The 18,806-nt window shown below is 43.5% G+C and overlaps 1 protein-coding gene across 45 annotated transcripts in view; it reads left to right on the plus strand.

Moving 5' to 3' along the window:
* The window catches only part of CACNA1C (calcium voltage-gated channel subunit alpha1 C), a 721,586-nt gene that overhangs the window by 528,121 nt on the left and 174,659 nt on the right, over positions 1–18,806 (plus strand). For 41 of the 45 annotated variants that reach the window (XM_088801716.1, XM_088801731.1, XM_088801723.1 and 38 more), the window contains 2 exons: positions 3,940–4,098; positions 10,627–10,823. In XM_088801716.1, coding sequence (XP_088657842.1) covers positions 3,940–4,098; positions 10,627–10,823 — 356 coding nt within the window. The remainder of the gene's footprint in view (positions 1–3,939; positions 4,099–10,626; positions 10,824–18,806) is intronic. The other 4 variants (XM_088801728.1, XM_088801727.1, XM_019757266.3 and 1 more) reach the window with 2 other exon arrangements.

The raw sequence follows: 18,806 nt of genomic DNA on the forward strand, positions 1-18,806 counted from the left end.
AGGTAATAGGGAGTCAGCAGAGGACTTAAGTAGGGAAGTGACACGTTCTAATTGGTGCTTTAGTAGAGCATTCTAACTTCAGCATGAAGATTGGGCAAAACTGAACATAGGGAGACCAGTTAACTAAATGACAAACACTAAGGGGATGGAAAGGAGAAAAATTAGTCATGGATCAAAATATCCAAAATATATACCAAAAGGCTAACAGTGGTTATGTCTGGGTGGTGGGATAATGGGTGATTTCTTTCTCTCTTTTATTTCCCTATGCGGGGACAGAACCCCAAAAAGCAGTTTCCAGGCTCTCGGCCTCACATAGACAGGTGCTGGCTCAGGTAGTAAATGGCCATCAACTGTGATTGCATGGCCATCAGCTGTGGCTAGTTGGCCATCAGCTGTAACCAGTGAGCCATTGGCCACTAATATAACTGCTGTGGCTATGCTAGCAGAAAGAGAAAAGAATGGGGGCTAGCAAGAAGATGGTGGCTGGGCTAGCAAGAGCGGATTGCAGAGAGGCGGATGCCGCCAGCGAGAATATAGTAGTATGACTCCCCCATCTATGGCTCCGTGGGTGTTCCTTTTTAGCCTCACCATGTCCTGCGTTCTCTTGTGGGGAGCGGGACCAGAGACCCCCAAGGCCGCCCTGCACGACAAATGGCGCAGCGAGCAGGGTCCCCCGCACGACACCCTATGTTTTCCAATTTCTCTATAAGTATTTTCCATTTTTTCTGTATTTAGCATGTGTTATTTATATAGTACAAATAACTTACACTTGTCGAAAATACTGCAGAATCGAACTGGCAGGACTTGATCACTGGCTGGGGAGAGGAGTCTGAGGCATCAGTCTTCCAGCCTGGGTGCTCAGGTGGGTGGTGTGGCCACCCACGGAGACCAGGACAGGGGAACAGAGCATTGCTTAGGGATTCTGTGGCATCCCTGATGGCTGAAAAGAAACCTCCAGGCTGCTTTGACTTCCCTTTGGCCGCTTTGCCTCCTGGGTCTGCAGGCCTCTGAGACTCCCCGGCCGCGCACATCCCTGCCTGGCAGCAGACTCATGGCAGCACAGGCCTCCAGAGTTCCAGCATCATGGCACATTGGCTTAGATTGTGTGTCACTCCTTCAATAAGCACTTACTGAGTGCCGGTTGTGTGCTCAGCACCAAGCTAAGCCTGTGCCATAAAATGATGAAAAGAGCAGACAGTTCCTGTCTTCACAAAACTCAGCCCAATGTGAGAGACAGATGAAAATGTTTAAAAAACACTTAATGAACATATAATTGGATTCAAACTGAGACTAATGCTCCAAATGAAAGGAAATGGTTCTAAGAAGACATGTAAGAAAGGGAACTTCTCTGGTCTGGGAGCTTGGGAAAGGATCCCCAGGATGAGAGACACTTAGGCAGAGAGCCAAAGGGTAAATAGGAGGGAATTATGGAAACCCGTTCCAGCTGAGGGAATAGCATTTTTGGTGGCGGCTGGTAAGCAGAAGTAAGGCATATGTGAGTCTAAAACAAAAGATGTTTGATCAGGAGTCCAGAGTGAGGGACAGGGGATGGAAGTGGGTGGAAAGGTGGGCAGGCAGACCCTACAGGGCATTATAGGCATGGTAAGTTTCTGCTCTTCGTCCTCAGAGCAGACCCTCGCAGTGCACAAAGGAGGGTTTCCCATCCTGTATCTCCCACCATTTTCTTTCCACCCGAAGCCCTGGCACGGAAGGCCTGCCCGCAGAGTCCCCTTGTGGCCCACTGTGGGGACAGAGCCAGGAGTGCAGTTTCCAGGCTCTCAGCCTCACGTGGAAAGGTGCTGGCTCGGGTGGTAAATGGCCATCAACTGTGATTGGATGGCCATCAGCTGTGGCTAGTTGGCCGTCAGCTGTAACCAGTGAGCCATTGGCCACTAATATAACTGCCGTGGCTACGCTAGCAGAAAATGGGGGCTAGCAAGGAGATGGTGGCTGAGCTAGCAAGTGGCAGAGTGTGGATTGCGGATCGTGTGGCTCCTGTTTCCTGTGTCTCTAACCCAGCCGCCAGCGAGACTATAGTCTCATTATGACTCCCCTATCTATGACTCCGTGGGTGTTCCTTTTTGGCCTCACCATATCCTGCGTTCCTATGTGGGGAGCGGGACCAGAGACCCTGCATGACACCTTGCATGACACCCGTGTAGCCCGGATTTGGGAATTTCCCAACCCCTTCTGTGAGCAGCACTTAGAGCACTCCCCTCCAGCAGACACCTCTGAAAGTTGCTTTGCAGTTCAGTTTTCAACTTTCTCATGGCTTCACACACTTTAACACTTCTGTGTGTGCAACTCATTAATTAGTGGGATCATTTGGATCTGAAAACATCTTGTTCTAATGGGAGGCTGCAAAGCACTCTCATTAATTCACAGGTAAAATTATTCCAACTTTTCTCTGCTTTTATTTATTTATATTTTTCTCTTGCCAGCTTGGCTTAATAGTTGGGGAGAATTCTTCTAATTAGCCTTGTGAAAACCACTCTACCAGGTCACAAAGTGCCAGTGACTGCTCTGGGCTCAGGGGTCTGGGGAGTGACCCATCCTTTGTTTACCCAAAACAGAGGGCAGTGGGTGAATACAAAGGTGAGGCTCCCCATATGCAGAGAAGTGGAAGGGTATCTGTGGTGGGTGGATTGGTCAGAGAAGCGGAAAGATGTCTGTGGTGGGTGGGTATATCAGGTAACGACACTGAAGTGCCCTTTGTGGTAATTCAGAGGGGAGTGTCCTATCATATGGGTGTCAAAGGTGGCCCACAAGAAGGTTTTCTGCACAATAGGCCTAGATATAAGGAACAGCCTGCCCTTCCTCATATCTCTCCTAGGATGTGAAGACTTGGTACTGTCACTGTTTACAGAAAGCTTTCTTGGGATAGGGGTAATCTGGGGGACACATGCTGATGACCACCTCTCCGCCATTTGCAAATAAAAACTTGCAACATCCCCTTTAAATGAGGAGCATTCTTGGTGTGTTATTGTTGAGTTTATAAATAAGCGGGTCCTACAATGGCCCCAAAGTTCCTACAGACCTTTGGGGTACACTGATAAGAAGTCTGTGCTAAATGGGGTTTTTCATTTACTCTTTTTTTTTTTCTGAAAGGATCTGGGTACTTTAACTGTTTTATTGTGGTAATATATACGTATTAAAATTTACCATTGTGACCATTTTTAAGTGTACAGTTCAGTGGCACTAAGTACATTCACAGTACAACCATCACCACCATCCATCTCTAGAACTTTCTCATCTTCCCAAACTGAAATTCCATACCCTTCAATGGAGTTTTTGAATGGAAGGCTATAATGTTCTGAGGGAAAGTGGCCTGGTCAGAAATGTTTAGGAAGAGAGATCCATTCCTGTAATCCAGAGAAGGGCCCACTGTGAGGTGGGGCCCCTCGTGGAGGTCTCACCATCCAGATGTCTCCTGGGGGTGTAAGTCAGTTTCAGTAAAGGAAGTCCCACCCTCCCTGATGCTGCGCAACCAGGCTGATGTGTTTTATAGCGGATGGATCAGCCATAGGCTCTTAGAGTGACCAATAAATCCTTGCATGGCTATCTCTAGTCTAAATGAACCCGCTCTGTAATAAGACGCTGCTCTAGGAGAAAAAGAGGCTAGGTTGTCTCTAAGATGGGATATTAGAAAATTAGATGGTTCTGAATGAAACAACGTGTTCCTCCCTTTGGAAGTATGGCCTCTGCCAGTCCTTTCTTTGGATGTACCTCCAAGAAGGATTTGGAGCCAGGCCAACCCAGATTTAGATTCCCGTGCTGTCACTCAGTTTCTTCATCTAAAACACGGGGCTCATGATACATTACTGGTAGAGTTGATAAGAAATTGCATGAGATTGTGTCAGTACTGCATCCAAAACATCATGTGGTTCAATAAATGGAAGCGGGTGTTCTCACTGTTGTTACTGTGACTTGTCCTTGTAGGTCTCCAGGTGGTTCTGAATTCCATCATCAAGGCCATGGTCCCCCTGCTGCACATCGCCCTCCTTGTGCTGTTTGTCATCATCATCTACGCTATCATCGGCCTGGAGCTGTTCATGGGCAAGATGCACAAGACCTGCTACAACCAGGACGGCATCGCAGGTAATGAAAGATGCTGAGTGGCCAGTTCTCGCGAGGCTTCACCGTCTCGTCATGACTTTCCCTTCAGCCGGGTCACTGCTGCCACGTGACCAGCGGTGCCAGGGTCGCCCCCCTCCATTCTAGTGCTCACGCTTCCATATCATGGTTAAATGAGAGGCAGAGACTGGCATTCTTTTTCTCTTGGCAGTTTTAAAATAGCTAAATGCAGGCTTTGTCCAGCACTACAAAACACTGTTTAAATGAGCCGTGCTGTTAGAGAAACCTCCCTTACCTGGAATATTTTAATTTAAGAATCGGAACTTAAGTGGTGACTGTGTAGCTCTCCACTCCATCAGTCCCTCAGTGTTGCTTACCGTTCAGAACCCTTTAAGGAAGGCGGCTTTGCCCGTCGCCAGCAGATTCTCCCATCATGACTCCGGGTTCCTTTCAGCCTTGGCAGCTGGCTCCCCTTAAGGTTTTCTGCTTCTCCTTTCATAGGCAGAACCCCTGGCCCTGTCTCAGGGTGGGAAGAGGATGGCGGGTGTGGAATTGCCTCCTTGCCAGCAATGAGACATTTTTCCCTCAAGGATAAGCTTTCGCTCTACCCCATGACTTCGCAGTCCTTTCCCTTTTGAGACTTCTTTCTCCATGTTCCTTCCATAAATCAATGTATTTAACAAGCGACACTGGCTCATTAAGCTCTTCCTTGAGGAAGTCTAGAATTTTGGCTTGTGGAATATGCTGCAAACTGCTGTCTTAAGTTACTAAAATCTCAGCTTGACCTTTAAAAAAACATTTAAACAGAAACTGACAAGACTTTTAGACAGACAAATAAAGTAGTTTAACATAAAACCTTGTTGAAAAAAATACTTCCCCCTCCCCCCCCAAAGGGTTAGCAATGCTAAACTTATGTGATTTTTCTTTTCTTCAAACATCTTAGTTTTGGGCATCTTGGTGGAGAAAGAGGAATATGTCTGAAGCATTAAGAGATACCTCATTTCTCTCCATCTACTGCTTCTCATTTCCTTTCAGCCCAGAATTAAATTCCATATCATGGTTAAATGAGAGGCAGAGACTGACCCCTCTTGCTTTTGGGGCCCAGGAGGGACAGCGTCTATACAACAAGGAGTGCGACAGGTTATTCATAGTCAGAAACCAAAGCAGATTACCCAATGTGGATGATCTCATTTGACTGGATATGTTGGTTGTTTGCAAGATTCTAGGTCACTGCCACCTGGCCACGTTCCCTAAGCAAACAAACAAAAAACTATAAACCTATAATCACAGACACACAATTGTTTTTACTTTTTTGATGGAGAGTCTGTTTAAGATGAGACCCTTTTTTCACTCTAGAGAGAATTTCCAAATTACTTGGGTCATAATTGTATAAAATAAACTATCATGTTGAAAAAAAATAGAAGCTGTTTAATACTGGAACAAACAGGGCTTGCCTTTAGCTAAAATTCTGAGGTTCTAGCCCTGCTTAAAGAAATACCAAATAATTCAATGAATAATATTTTCCCTTTGAGTTCAAATCGTTCTTTATGTTCAGTTCGATCTGTAGCTAGCCCCAAACCAATACATTTATATTAATTGTGTGGCTTTGTTAGAGCTCATTCTAAGTCTTGCTTAAGAGCTGGTCGTAGTATGTCTGAAGTTTATGCACTTGTATTGAAGTGATCGATGATCCGTTTGACCCAAACTCCTCAGGCAGTCACCGGTATGCCAAGTCTCAATGACCCCTATCAATTCAACAGTGGGTGATGGTGTAGCTCTCACCAGTAGCATGCCAAACGCAGGAAAGTGAAATGATGAAATCCTGCCAGAGGACCAAAGATGGCAGCCCTGCCCTGCGACCCAGTGTCTGTGCCGAACTTAGCTAAGGAGCGCTGTTCCCAAAACACACAGGGCTTCTATCACCCTGCTGGGAAAATAGCAAAAGTGGGCTTTCTAGGGGATCCTCTAAGAGCCTATGCTAGCAAGCAGCCTGAACATTGGTTGAACGTTGGCTGGGCTTTGTTGGGGCCTTCAGTGGCCTCACATGGCAAGAAAATGGTGAGCGTGGTCGACAAGGGAGATTCAGGGCAGGACACTGTCCGGTGACAGTCCGGTGAAACAACCTCCTCAGGCGAAAAGTAGCCTCCCTGCTTCTAGGATAAAGATGAGAACTGGCCTTGCCAATTGCACTGGCCAATTTGGGACCATATTGTTGTCCATCCTTGACAGCAAACAGGACTAGGAAATGTACCTGGTCAGGTGAACCATTACTCAGAAGACGCATCAGATTATTAATGTGGTGAGGTTTACTTTCACCCTACAAGTTCAGAAGGAAAGGTGGCTCCTGTTGTGGAAATGACCATCAGCCCTGGGAGGCAGGCCATCAGAGGACAGACACCAAGAGAAGGGTTCCAGAGAGGGAAGACCTGCCAGCTCCCCCGGAAAGGTGACCTCGTTCTCTGTGTGGAGCCAGACTCCCTGCTGCTAAGGGGACCAAGAAGACTTGGCTGCCGGAGGCTTTCCTCTCAACCCTGCAGTCAGGAGCTCAGTGACCTCCTCCTTACCGAACCTGCTATGTGGTGACAATCCAGGGACCCACTCCAGTGCTCCTGACAGAACACGAGACAGCTGTCATCGGGGCCTCTTCCACCCACACAGTGACTAACAGTGATGAGGAGGAAGAAATGAACGGGAATCTGGACATGCTCAGAGCAGCCACAGAATAGAGACCAAAACCCTGCAGCCTTTGAAACCAATCCCCATGTGTTTGGGAGACTTTTGTACCATCTTTGGAATGGGTGATTTTTTTTTTTTAATTTCAGACTTTGGATTGAGTTACCATATTTTCCTGCAGATTTAGATTATACAAAATTGCTCATGAGCCCTTGTTAGACTTTTAAAATGGAATTCACATCAAATTCTTCTTTTTACTCTTTGAGATTATTTTTCAGACTGAATTTCATGTGCTTGTAGATTATAGAATACATTGGAGTTTAAGCCATGTTTCCTATAAAATCTATAAAGAACACCGTGGAGCTGGTCAGGTGAACCATTACTCTGCCTCTAGGCTGCTCTTCCAGTCCCCGGGAGAGGTGGTCTCAGAAGAGGTAGTATTTCCCCAACCCCCGAGGCATCTGGAAGGCACCTGCCTTGTTCCTCCCCAGACACGTCACCATATGTGGTAGCTTTTGTTTGTGGTCACCCCATCTGTTGGATGGTACTCTGAGCCAGATCTCCCTGAAGAGCTCTCCCAAGCACAGTAATTACCCTTGAGACTGGCGAAGAACGTGTTGGCTAAAACCTGGGAACGAAATCACTTTTATTCTGTTCACTCCTTAAAGTTGGGTCCTAAAACAGTAATTGATTTTGTCCTTGGTATTTCTCCCTGGAACCCCTAACTGGCACTCTTCCTAGGATCTCATGTTCTTGTAGGTATTGCCTGCGTTGCTAAAACCTCTCCTAACCTCGCCTCCACTGTTGAACCACAAACTTAATTTGGACTTTCCAGAATGACTCTACCCCTCTTCACTTCTGTTTTAAAACATAGGGCCCCCGTTGCCTTATTGCTTCCTCCCACCTCGTGTTCCCACATCCCCACCCCCGGGGACTTCATGACTCTGCAGAGGAAAAGCAACAAATTTTTATATTAGAGCTAATTTCCCCCTCACCCTCCAGTGCATGTCACAGGGCCTGCTGATGTGTGTGTGTTCACATTTTTCAAGTGTTCCCTTTAGTGCTTTTTATAGATACCTATTTTTACCAGATCATCACTACTTCTTAATTCTTCTCAAATCTTTTTTTATTGTTGTTCAAGACAGATTTAAAATAGCAGAGTGGCCCTTGAGTCTTTAGATAATCTTTCTGAATCTCATCCCTTTCTCTTTTATTAATGAGATCACTTTCCCTTGATGCCATTTTCTTTTCAACGTATATTTGTAAAACCCCAAAATATATCTTTCTTCCTTGAGGACACTGAGAACTCACTTTGGCAACCTTCACTTTTTCCTTATTTCTGCCTGTTTCAGGAATTGAGAATGCAGGGAAAGCTGTTAAGTTAGCAGTCACAATGCAGACATCAATACATCAAAAGCATCTTTATTACACTGTGAGAAAGTGAAACAGGAGAAAAAGAAATACAAGTTTTCCCTCTATTTTTTTCACCTTCTCTTTTGTCCCATCCTTCATGTTATTCCAACACTTTTATCGCAGTGTCTGAACACATCACTCTAGAAAGCCATCACTAGAATGGGTGAGAACCCAACAGAAATTATGATGTATTTGGTTCTTGGCTTTCCAGTTTCTCAGCTCCCAATTTTTTAGGTACTTATTATCCACTTTTTGAAAAATTATTTAGGTTTGGGATTCATTTTTTACTTTCCCTTTTTTTATAGCCTCCTATTGTTTAAGCTCACATCCAACTCTCCAAAGATTTCAAAAGTCACAAAAAATTGGCTAGAGTTCAGCACATGAATGGAGCACCCCCAGGAGCAGCCTCGGGAAGCGGTGTGGACACTGCCCTTCCCTCACACAGCTCAGGGGCCAGTGATACAGACCTTTGCACCTTGGTCATCACACACAGACCCACATCCAGCCTGAAGCACCAGGCCAAGAATAAGCCAGGAAGCAGCACTGTTCACAGTAGCCCAAACCTAGAAACAATCCAAATGTCCATCAGCTCGTAAATGGATCAACAATGAAATGTACTGAGCAGCAGTGAAAAGGAACAGCTACACTGATATGTGCAACAACGAGGATGAACCTCAAAAATATTATGCAAAGGGAAAGAAGATGGACACAAAAATCCACATCTTGTATGATCCCATGTATTTGAAATTTCTAGAAAGACCAGGCTGTAAAGACAGAATGCAGGTCCACTTGAAGGGACTGGGGCAGGAGCAGAGACTGACTGCAAATAGGACACGGGAATTTTCAAGGGTGAGGAAGTGTTTTAAAGTGGGTTGTGGCGATAGCTGCACAGCTATACAAATTTACTAAAAATCATGTAGCTGTACATTTATATTCATGGATTGTAATACGTGTAAATTATATTTCAATAAAGCTGAGAGAGAGAGAGAGACAGAGAGAGAAGAGGAATAAACCTGAGAAGACACAATCCAGCGTATATATTTCAGCCATATTGCTCAACTCCATTCTCCTAAGAATTAGCTCTTAGTTAAGGATTAATATTTTTTTCCTGTCTTCCTCTTGGAAGTGAAGTTTCAAATTTGAAGCCACAAACTGAGAAACAGCCAACCAACCGTTTTCAGTACAGAAGTACTAGACACACACGGCTGTTTTAATACATATGAAACAAGAAAATATCCTGGGTGATGTGTTATCTCTAAATGAAGAACTACAAGCAAATTCTCTCTCTGGGCCATATTTTTACTGTTACTGGAGGCAGTCATTTGTCTGTTAAAACTGAGGTCTATCCTGTCTGTTGCTCTTACTTCCTATAAGCAGGAGACAACGTCCTTAATTTCACAAACTTCCACGAATTCCACCTTATTACCTTCCACAGCTGGAGCCAAGACTTTCTCAGAATTTTACCATAATAGAAATTCTTAGATCAGTCGAGTCTTATTTCAATTTACTAATGATCTCCACACCAAAAATGTAAACCTCATCTTAACTCATTAGTTTTTTAGTAGCTATTCCCAGCATGTGGAATTAACCCAAGCACTGTCTGTAGCCACAGCAGATATGTTATACTGCTTCCTGAAAAAGCCCTGTCCATACCTATCAAGTATTGTCCCTGTCACCCCTGCCACTCTGTCTTGAGCAGACTTCTGAAAGGTAGCAATGCTGGAGAGGAAAGGGCAGTACTGCAGGCTTCCTTGCAATCCGCAGGAAATCCAGAACTGCCTGTGTTCAGGGGTTGTAGGACTGCTGTGCTTGATACTTCTCTCCTATAGTCAGAATTTATTGTATCCTTCATCTATATAAGGCTTCCACTACAAAGTGACTTGCATCTCTGGTAATACATCATATAATATGTTATATAGCCTCATATAGTCAGAAAGTGCTACTGGAAGGGACCTGTTGGCTAATTATGTGAGTCTTCCAATCAATATTGCCCTCACTCCAAACTCTCATATTCTAATGAAAGTGTCTATAGATGCTTTACCACCAAAAAGAAAAAGAAAGAAAATGTGGGCTTCCTATCATTTTCTAGGCTATTTTTTACTCAAAGTGATTGCATCTCCGTTATTTTTTGATTGGCCAATTGATCATGATGCTGATATGTTACAACAGAATGTGCAATAGCCCTACTGTCTTTGAAATCAATTACTAGGCTTAAAATACTGTTTTATAACAATTAGTTACAAATATTGATCTTCTAAATCAATGGTAGTGTAAAATGAATACTAGTTCCTTATGTTGTTGAATTTATATATGGGGAAACTTTTCTACATTATCATTGCCGTGGTGGTTTTGCCTAGTGCACCAACCATATCCTACAACTTTCCTCTCTAACTTCTCTCTCCTCTGTTCTCTGCCCATCTTTCTCCCACCCCTCTCCTTCCTTCCGTTTTCTCCTGGCCATTTGAGATGTTCCAGCAGAAGATGATCCTTCCCCCTGTGCCCTGGAGACAGGCCATGGGAGGCAGTGCCAGAACGGCACTGTGTGCAAGCCCGGCTGGGACGGGCCCAAGCATGGCATCACCAACTTTGACAATTTTGCCTTTGCCATGTTGACGGTGTTCCAGTGCATCACCATGGAGGGCTGGACAGACGTGCTGTACTGGGTACGTAACTGCGAGCCTTCCCCTGTTCATCCTCCCCATGATTTTGATGGGGAGGTTGATGAATGTCTTTGATTTCTTCCAGCTCTTTCCTGAGAAACAAAGCATGAAATGTTCACCCTAATGAGTCTCTCTCTGCCCACCGTCCTGAGAGAAATGCCATCTTTCAGTGTGTCCTCCCGTAGTGAGAAACGCTGGCCTCACACTGTTGCTCTGAGGATGAGCTGGCCAGGCCTGACCAGGGATTCCATTCACTCCCCGGCCCACTGTCGGCTTTCTTCTTTTCTCAGTCTTGTCTTGCCCTAAAAGAGAACTAGAGGGCAGAATTATTCATTGTTAGGGCTAAAGAAAAAAGTCAGACTTGGTCTTCTAAAAAGAAACCATTTCTTTTGAAATTGTGTAGCATTATGGCATGCTATTATATTTTTATTTCTCATATTAATCTTATCATATTAGAATAAATATATTGCTCTCATTTTCACTGTTAACACAACACTCTGCTGGTTGTGTGATGCATATTTAGAAATAGTACTTAAGCGTAAACCAATCAACAATAAATCTTTTACTTTAAAGATGCCCCTTTTATTATCAGCAGCCAACACTAGTTTCCCAACCTTTGAGCCATTGAAGTACCAGATTTTAGCATAGCCTGTCCCATAGGCAAATAGGCCATATTTGAGCTGTCTCCATTCTGGCAGAGTCAAGTCCATTATTTGTAAAAACTCCAGAAAACATAATTCTTGGTAGTATCTCCTATGTCAACATGAGAAATGATTTGCCAGAATCTGGTGTTGTTCTCCAGCATTTGGGCGAAAAATACTTGCTGCTATTCTTGAAAATACCATCTCACCCAGCATTTTGCAAGTAGTCTAATTTATTTGGCCATCCTGAAAACAATATAGGAACCTACGTAGGGAACACTGTCTACCCATGAAAGCAGGGAAGAGTGAGAGGGAAGTGATGCCTTCCGATCAGGCAGAGCTGCCGGAGAGAAAGCCACTAATGCCATGAGAGGTGTTGACTTCTTACTAAATCACGAGCGTTTTGTAACAACACAGAGATGTGATACAGGGTATTGTGTCTTCCAATTTTTTTTCTAAGCAACATGTCTTATTGATTCAAAAAACCCTCTTTCCCAGTTTTTATGTTATAGTCAACATGGTGAAACCATGTTGTTATAAAATTTGTACCTCTCTGTGAATGACTACTTAAAGCTTGCTTGAGTACCTTGTACCTAGCAAACATTTATGGAGCATTCATTGAATGCTAGGGGTGCTTCTAGGCACTGAGAACCCAGTTCAGACCGAAAAGCTCAGTTTAGGGAAGCACACTAAATGGAAACTGAATAATGGCGATACAGCTAGAACCCATGCCATGAAAGAGTTGCTATGTTGTGATACTCTCCAAAGAAGACAAAAGTCAAATCACAGCCCCCAAACTGAAATGAAACATTGGAGAACTGGTTTTAAATAATTTGTACAAAGAGGGAATTGAACTTATTATACTTAGGCAAATTCATTTAGCAAAGCTGATCAAATTTCCAAGTGGCCCTAATTGGTCCCTCTGCCTTGGTGGAGCCCTCTGGCCAGCCAAGGACAGAAGCATCCTTCTGCAAATGGGCAGTTTCTGCCTATGGGCCATGAACATATGACTGTATGGAACTGTGCTTTGGAGCCTCATCATGTGAGCTTCAAACCCAAGGCTTAAGTTACCATGGAAACACTTTTCATGGCAGCAAATTGAAGGCAGGGTGGCAGGGGTGGGTGAGGTAGGGTTGCGGGAAATAGGTATAATTTACTTTGATGATGGCCCTGATGTATTTTTGTGATCTTCCTTCATCACTCCCTCCCTCTCCCCCACCACAAGTCATTGAGACCCCACCAGCTGGTTGTGACCCAAAGAAATACTGTCATAATGACAGCCAGAGTAGGGAATGAGAAGTACACAGTGCAGCTACCAATTTTCAGCAGCTGTGTTGTGCTTACTCCACGGGGCGGGGGGGGGGGGGTGATAGAGCTCAGTCTGGAAATGGAAAAAGTGTCAGAGGTGAAGGAACAATCCCAGGCTCATGGGATGTGCCTCTCTGTGATTTTCCCAGCACCTTTCCAAAATGGCCATGGGGTGTATGTGTGTGTGCGTGCACGCACACACATGCGTGTTTGCGCGTGTGCACATACACACAGCCCAAAACTCAAACACAGCCTCGTATTTGGGTGTTCATGATGGAAGCACATCTCAGCCCAATGCTCCTGCTTTCAAACAATTTCTCTAATTGCTTGACCTTCTGTGGCCAATTCCTTTTTCCTCTGTCTCCCTCTTCCTTCCTCCTCCTTGCCTCTAGGCCTGTATGTCTAAGCCCGCAGACTCTCAAATCTCAATGTCCTTTAGTATAAAACATCAAGCTTTCTAAATATAAAGATGCCAACGCTTCCCTCCAAGACATTGAGTTAGAAGCTCCAAAGTTAGGCTCCAATAGTTGCATTTTCAAAAAGCTCCCCCAGGTGATTCTGATGCTATAGCTGGAGTTTGAAAACCCCTAGTGGTCTAACCTATTGAATCTGCCTGGTGCTGCTTTGGTGCCCTGGATTGGAACCAGGCTAGGGAGATAGAACTTGGGGAAGTAGGGTCTTCCACTCAGAAGAATACATTTCTCTTCAAATCCAAGAGGCAAGTCTAGAGGATGTGGGAAGGAGCCACCCAGATTTTGAGGTATGGCATTGAATGGAAACCCCACAGCTAGGTTCATTCTGAACCACCAAACAGCTGGTTAGATGTTCTTGGGGACAGAATAGTTCATCAAAGCACTAAAGAAGCAACTGATTCAATCACTAGATATCGCCTGGGATAAAAGGGACTCAGGAAGTCACCAGTAGCAAACAGCAGCCACCTGACTCCTGCTGTGGAAGATAGCAAGTCTATTTCTCTTTTTCTCTGATATCCACTGTTTCATCCCATTCTTATGATTTTGAAGATTTAATGGAGTAGAAGTAAAATCAAGCTTGGTCAAGTAAGGCTTGAACATTTTCTCAGCTATTACAGCTGTTGGCCATACACTGTAGAGGCCCCAACTAGCTGAACAATTAGCTTAAAATTATTTCTCATACCCAGTGTCTGTTCTAGAGGTCTGCAGATGGCTGGTGTGGGGACTTGGAAATGAAGACCAAACTCAGGCTTGGGGTGTGGTTTCCTTGGGAAATGGGTTCTTAAGCCAAAGCCTCTCCATTTACTCTCAGAATGTCCACACCTCTTAAAAATAAGGGGGGAAGAGGTGATCAAATAAAAAGTGTCAGCCTTCTTTAGAAAAAGTGAAGCACAGAACAAAATGGCAGGGTGAGGTGAGCCTCTGTAAAGTCCCCTGGAAGTTACAACTAATCGAACAACAATAGCTCCACAAAGGACTCCCTGCACAGCAGACAGGCAAGACGAAGAAGCCCACTACTGAATTCACCTAAAGGTGGGCAAATTGCGTGAGCAGGGGAGGAGGGAAGGGAGAAGTGCGGAGACGGAGCCGCGTGGGCGCAGGACGCAGACCTAGCTCAGTGCTCCGAGCTCGCTGCTTCCCGGAACTACCGCAGCTGTGGGAGAGGGAAGAACTCGGACTGCTAGGGCTCCACCAGGGCTCCACAGGGCTGAGGGGACAGCATATAACATGTCTGAACCCAATGCTCACGGCAGAGACCTCGGAGAAAAGACTGAGGGAAGAAGGCTGACAACGGTGGTTTAAGCCCTCACTGCCACAGAGAATGGAAGCCTTAGGCACTGAGACTAGCCGCCCACTCCCTACCCTCCCAGAGCTCGCCCCGCCCCCACCTGCCACTTGCTAAAGCGGAACAGAAGCAGTGTCAGATCAAAAGAACAGAATATTTGCTGTTCTGAGAACTGTGGACCGCAAACACAGATTCGCAGCCCAACTAGTTCCGGCAAAGGGGAGGGAGCTGTGGAAGCAGGACCCGCTGTGGTGGTGGTTGCCGCCATTGCTCTGGGCCACCTCTCAACTCACCCGGACCCTGTCCCCAGCTTTCTGGGCGGATCCCTGCAGGAGTAAACAGAACTGCTGAAACACATGGGCTCTGAATCTGGTGCAGGAAGAGCTTTGGAACTTCAAAAACTCTCCGCATACCCACCGGGACACTGCGTCCTGTGACCCAGGTGAACTATTAACAGAGGAGAAGCCCATCTCCCAGGGAATCCCCCCATTGTGTGAGAAGCTGGACTAGTGCAGAGAAAACATAGCACTACCATGTGAGAGAGAAAAAAAAGGCTGCAGTCAGAGAGAAAATAAAACATTCTACCAACAAGTACTGGAAAACAACAGAAAGACCTCTTCCTATCAACCTGTTGCAGAAGCCACTCCTGTAGATGTCTAGGAAGAGAAATAGTAAATCAGTAATTGCCATGAATAACCAAGGCAACAAGACAGCTCAGAAAGAAAGTGAAAAGTTTCCAGAAAAAGAACTTAAAGATATGGAAATATGTGACTTAAATGACAGAGAATTCAAGATTGCCGTTCTGAAAACACTCAACGAGATGCAAGAAAACACAGAAAAGCAGTGTAATGAACTCAGAAACACAATCAAAGAACAACATGAGGATTTTACAAAACAGATTGAAATTTTAAAACGAACCAAATGGAATTTCTGGAGATTAAGAACTCAATAGAAGAAATTAAGAATGAAATAACCAGCTTAGGTAGTAGAGTTGACCAGATGGAGTAAAGAATCAGTGACATCGAAGATAGAAACCTGGAAATGACACAGATAGAAGAAGAAAGAGACTTGAGACTTAAAAGAAATGAAAGAACTCTACAAGAACTTTCTGACTCCATCAGAAAGAGCAATATAAGAATAATGGGCATACCGGAAGGAGAAGAACGAGAGAAGGTAACAGAGAATACATTCAAACAAATTGTTGATGAGAACTTCCCAAACTTGTGGACAGAACTGGATCCTCAAATCCAAGAGGCGAATAGAACACCTAACTACCTCAATCCCAACAGGCCTTCTCCAAGGCATTGAAGCAGTCTAAAATCAATGACAAAGAAAGAATCCTCAAGGCAGACAGGCAGAAGAAGGTGCTAACCTACAAAGGAAAGCCCATTAGATTATCATCAGATTTTTCAGCAGAAACTCTACAAGCCAGGAGGGAGTGGAACCAAATATTCAAACTATTGAAAGAGAGAAGTTATGAGCCAAGAATAATATATCCAGCAAAGATATCCTTTAGATATGAAGGAGGAATAAAGACCTTTCCAGACATACAGAAGCTGAGGGAATTTTCTAATACACGACCTGCACTACAAGAAATACTAAAGGAGGCTATTCGACCACCATCAACAGGGACAATTTGTGGCAACCAAAACATAAAAAGGGGGAGAGTAAAGGCCTGAACCGGAATATGGGAATGGAGAAAGTAAGCGTGCTGAAGAAAATGGAATACTCTAAATATCAAACTTTCTTTTACATAAACTTAAGGGTAACCACTCAAAAAAATCCAGAACTGAAATATATACTGTAATAAAAGAAGAAAGAGAGGGAAACATCATAGAATACCACCACACAGGAATAATAGACAACAACACAAAGGCAAAGAAACAATGGAGACACAGCCTTACCAGAAAACTAAAGATAGAATGACAGGAAATCCTCACATATCAATAATCATCCTAAATGTAAATGGACTGAACTCACCAATAAAAAGGCACAGAGTAGCAGATTGGATCAAAAAACTAAACCCAACCATATGCTGTCTCAAAGAGACATATCTCAGCTACAAGGACACGCATAGACTCAAAGTGAAAGGGTGGAAATTGACACTCCAAACAAATGGTACCCAGAGAAAATCAGGTGTAGTCATACTGATATCAGATGAAACAGAAATCAGGGTGAAAAAGATAACAAGAGACAAAGATGGACATTTCATAATGGTAAAGGGGACTATACAACAAGAAGACATAACAGTCATCAATATTTCTGCCCTCAATCAGGGAACACCGAAATATACCAAGCAACTACTAACAGAACTAAAGGGAGAAATTGACCAAAACACAATTATACTGGGGGACTTAAATACATCATTGACAGCTATGGATAGATCATCGAAACAGAAAATAAATAACGAAATAGCAGCCCTAAATGACACATTAGATGAAATGGACATAATTGACATATATAGAGCACTTCATCCTAAAATATCAGACTATACATTCTTTTCTAGTGTACATGGAACATTCTCAAGGATAGACCATGTATTGGGACATAAAATCAGCCTCAGCAAATTTAAGAAGATTGAAATCACACCAAGCATATTCTCTGATCACAGGCTTTGAAATTGGATATCAACTGCAGAAAGAAAGCAGGAAAAACCACAAATACATGGATATTGAACAACATACTTTTAAAGAACGACCGGGTCAAAGAAGAAATTAGAGGAGTGGTCAAAAGATACATAGAAACAAATGACAATGAAAATACATCCTACCAAAATTTTTGGAAAGCAGCGAAAGCAGTTTTAAGAGGGAAATTTATCTCATTACAGGCCTATCTCAAGAAACAAGAAAAATCCCAAATAAATAACCTCATGTTACACCTTAAAGAACTAGAAAAGGAAGAACAAGTGAAACCCAAGGTCAGCAGACGAAAGGAAATAACAAAAATCGGAGCAGAACTAAATGAAATAGAGAACAAAAAGACAATAGAAAAAATTAATGTGACAAAGAGCTGGTTCTTTGAAAAGATTAACAAAATTGACAAACCCTTGGCTAGACTCACTAAGATAAACAGAGAGAAGACACTAATGAACAAAATCAGAAATGAAAAAGGGGAAGTTATCACGGACACCACAGAAATACAAAGGATCATCCAAGAATACTATGAAGGACTATATGCCACCAAATTCAATAACCTAGGAGAAATGATCAAGTTCTTAGAAACATATAGCCTTCCAAGGCTGAAACAGGAAGAACTGGGAAATCTAAACAGACCGATCACCAGTAACGAAATTGAATCAGTCATCCAAACCTTCCCAAAAGCAAAAGTCCGGGACCAGATTGCTTCACTAGTGAATTCTACCAAACCTTCAAAGAGGATCTAATACCAATCCCGCTCAAACTCTTCCAAAAAATTGAAGAAGAGACAGTACTGCCTAACTCATTTTATGAGGCCAACATTACCCTGATACCAAAACCTGGTAAGGACAACACAAAAAAAGAAAACTACAGACCAATATCTCTGATGAATACAGATGCAAAAATCCTAAACAAAATTCTAGCAAATCGAATACAACGATACATTAAAAAGACTATTCATCACGACCAAGTGGGGTTCATCCCCGGGGCACAAGGATGGTTCAACATCCACAAATCCATCAATGTGATACATCACACAAACAAAATAAAGGACAAAAATCATATGATTATATCAATTGATGCAGAAAAAGCATTTGACAAGATACAGCATCCATTTGTGATCAAAACACTTAATAAAATAGGTATAGGAGGAAAATACCTTAACATAATAAAGCCCATATGTGACAAGCCCTCAGCTAATCTCATAATTAATGGTGAAAAACTGAAGCCCTTTGCTCTACGTTCAGGAACTCGACAGGGCTGTCCCCTATCACCTCTGCTTTTCAACATAGTGTTGGAAGTCCTTGCCAGAGCAATCAGGCAAGAGAAAGGAATAAAAGGCATCTACATTGGGAATGAAGAAGTTAAATTGTCACTCTTTACAGATGACTTGATGCTATATATAGGAAACCCTAAAGACTCCACCAAAGAGCTATTAGAAACAATCAACGAATACAGTAAAGTTGCTGGCTACAAAATCAACATACAGAAGTCCATTGCATTCCTAGATACTAACAATGAAATCTCAGAAAAAGAAATACAAAAAACAATTCCTTTTGCAATTGCAGCACAAAGAATAAAATACCTAGGAATAAACTTAACCAAGGATGTGAAGGACCTATATGCTGAAAACTATAAGACAT

This window comes from Rhinolophus sinicus, chromosome 1 (assembly GCF_057876585.1).
Source record: "Rhinolophus sinicus isolate RSI-liver-muscle chromosome 1, RSI-T2T, whole genome shotgun sequence".
Classification (NCBI taxonomy): domain Eukaryota; kingdom Metazoa; phylum Chordata; class Mammalia; order Chiroptera; family Rhinolophidae; genus Rhinolophus; species Rhinolophus sinicus.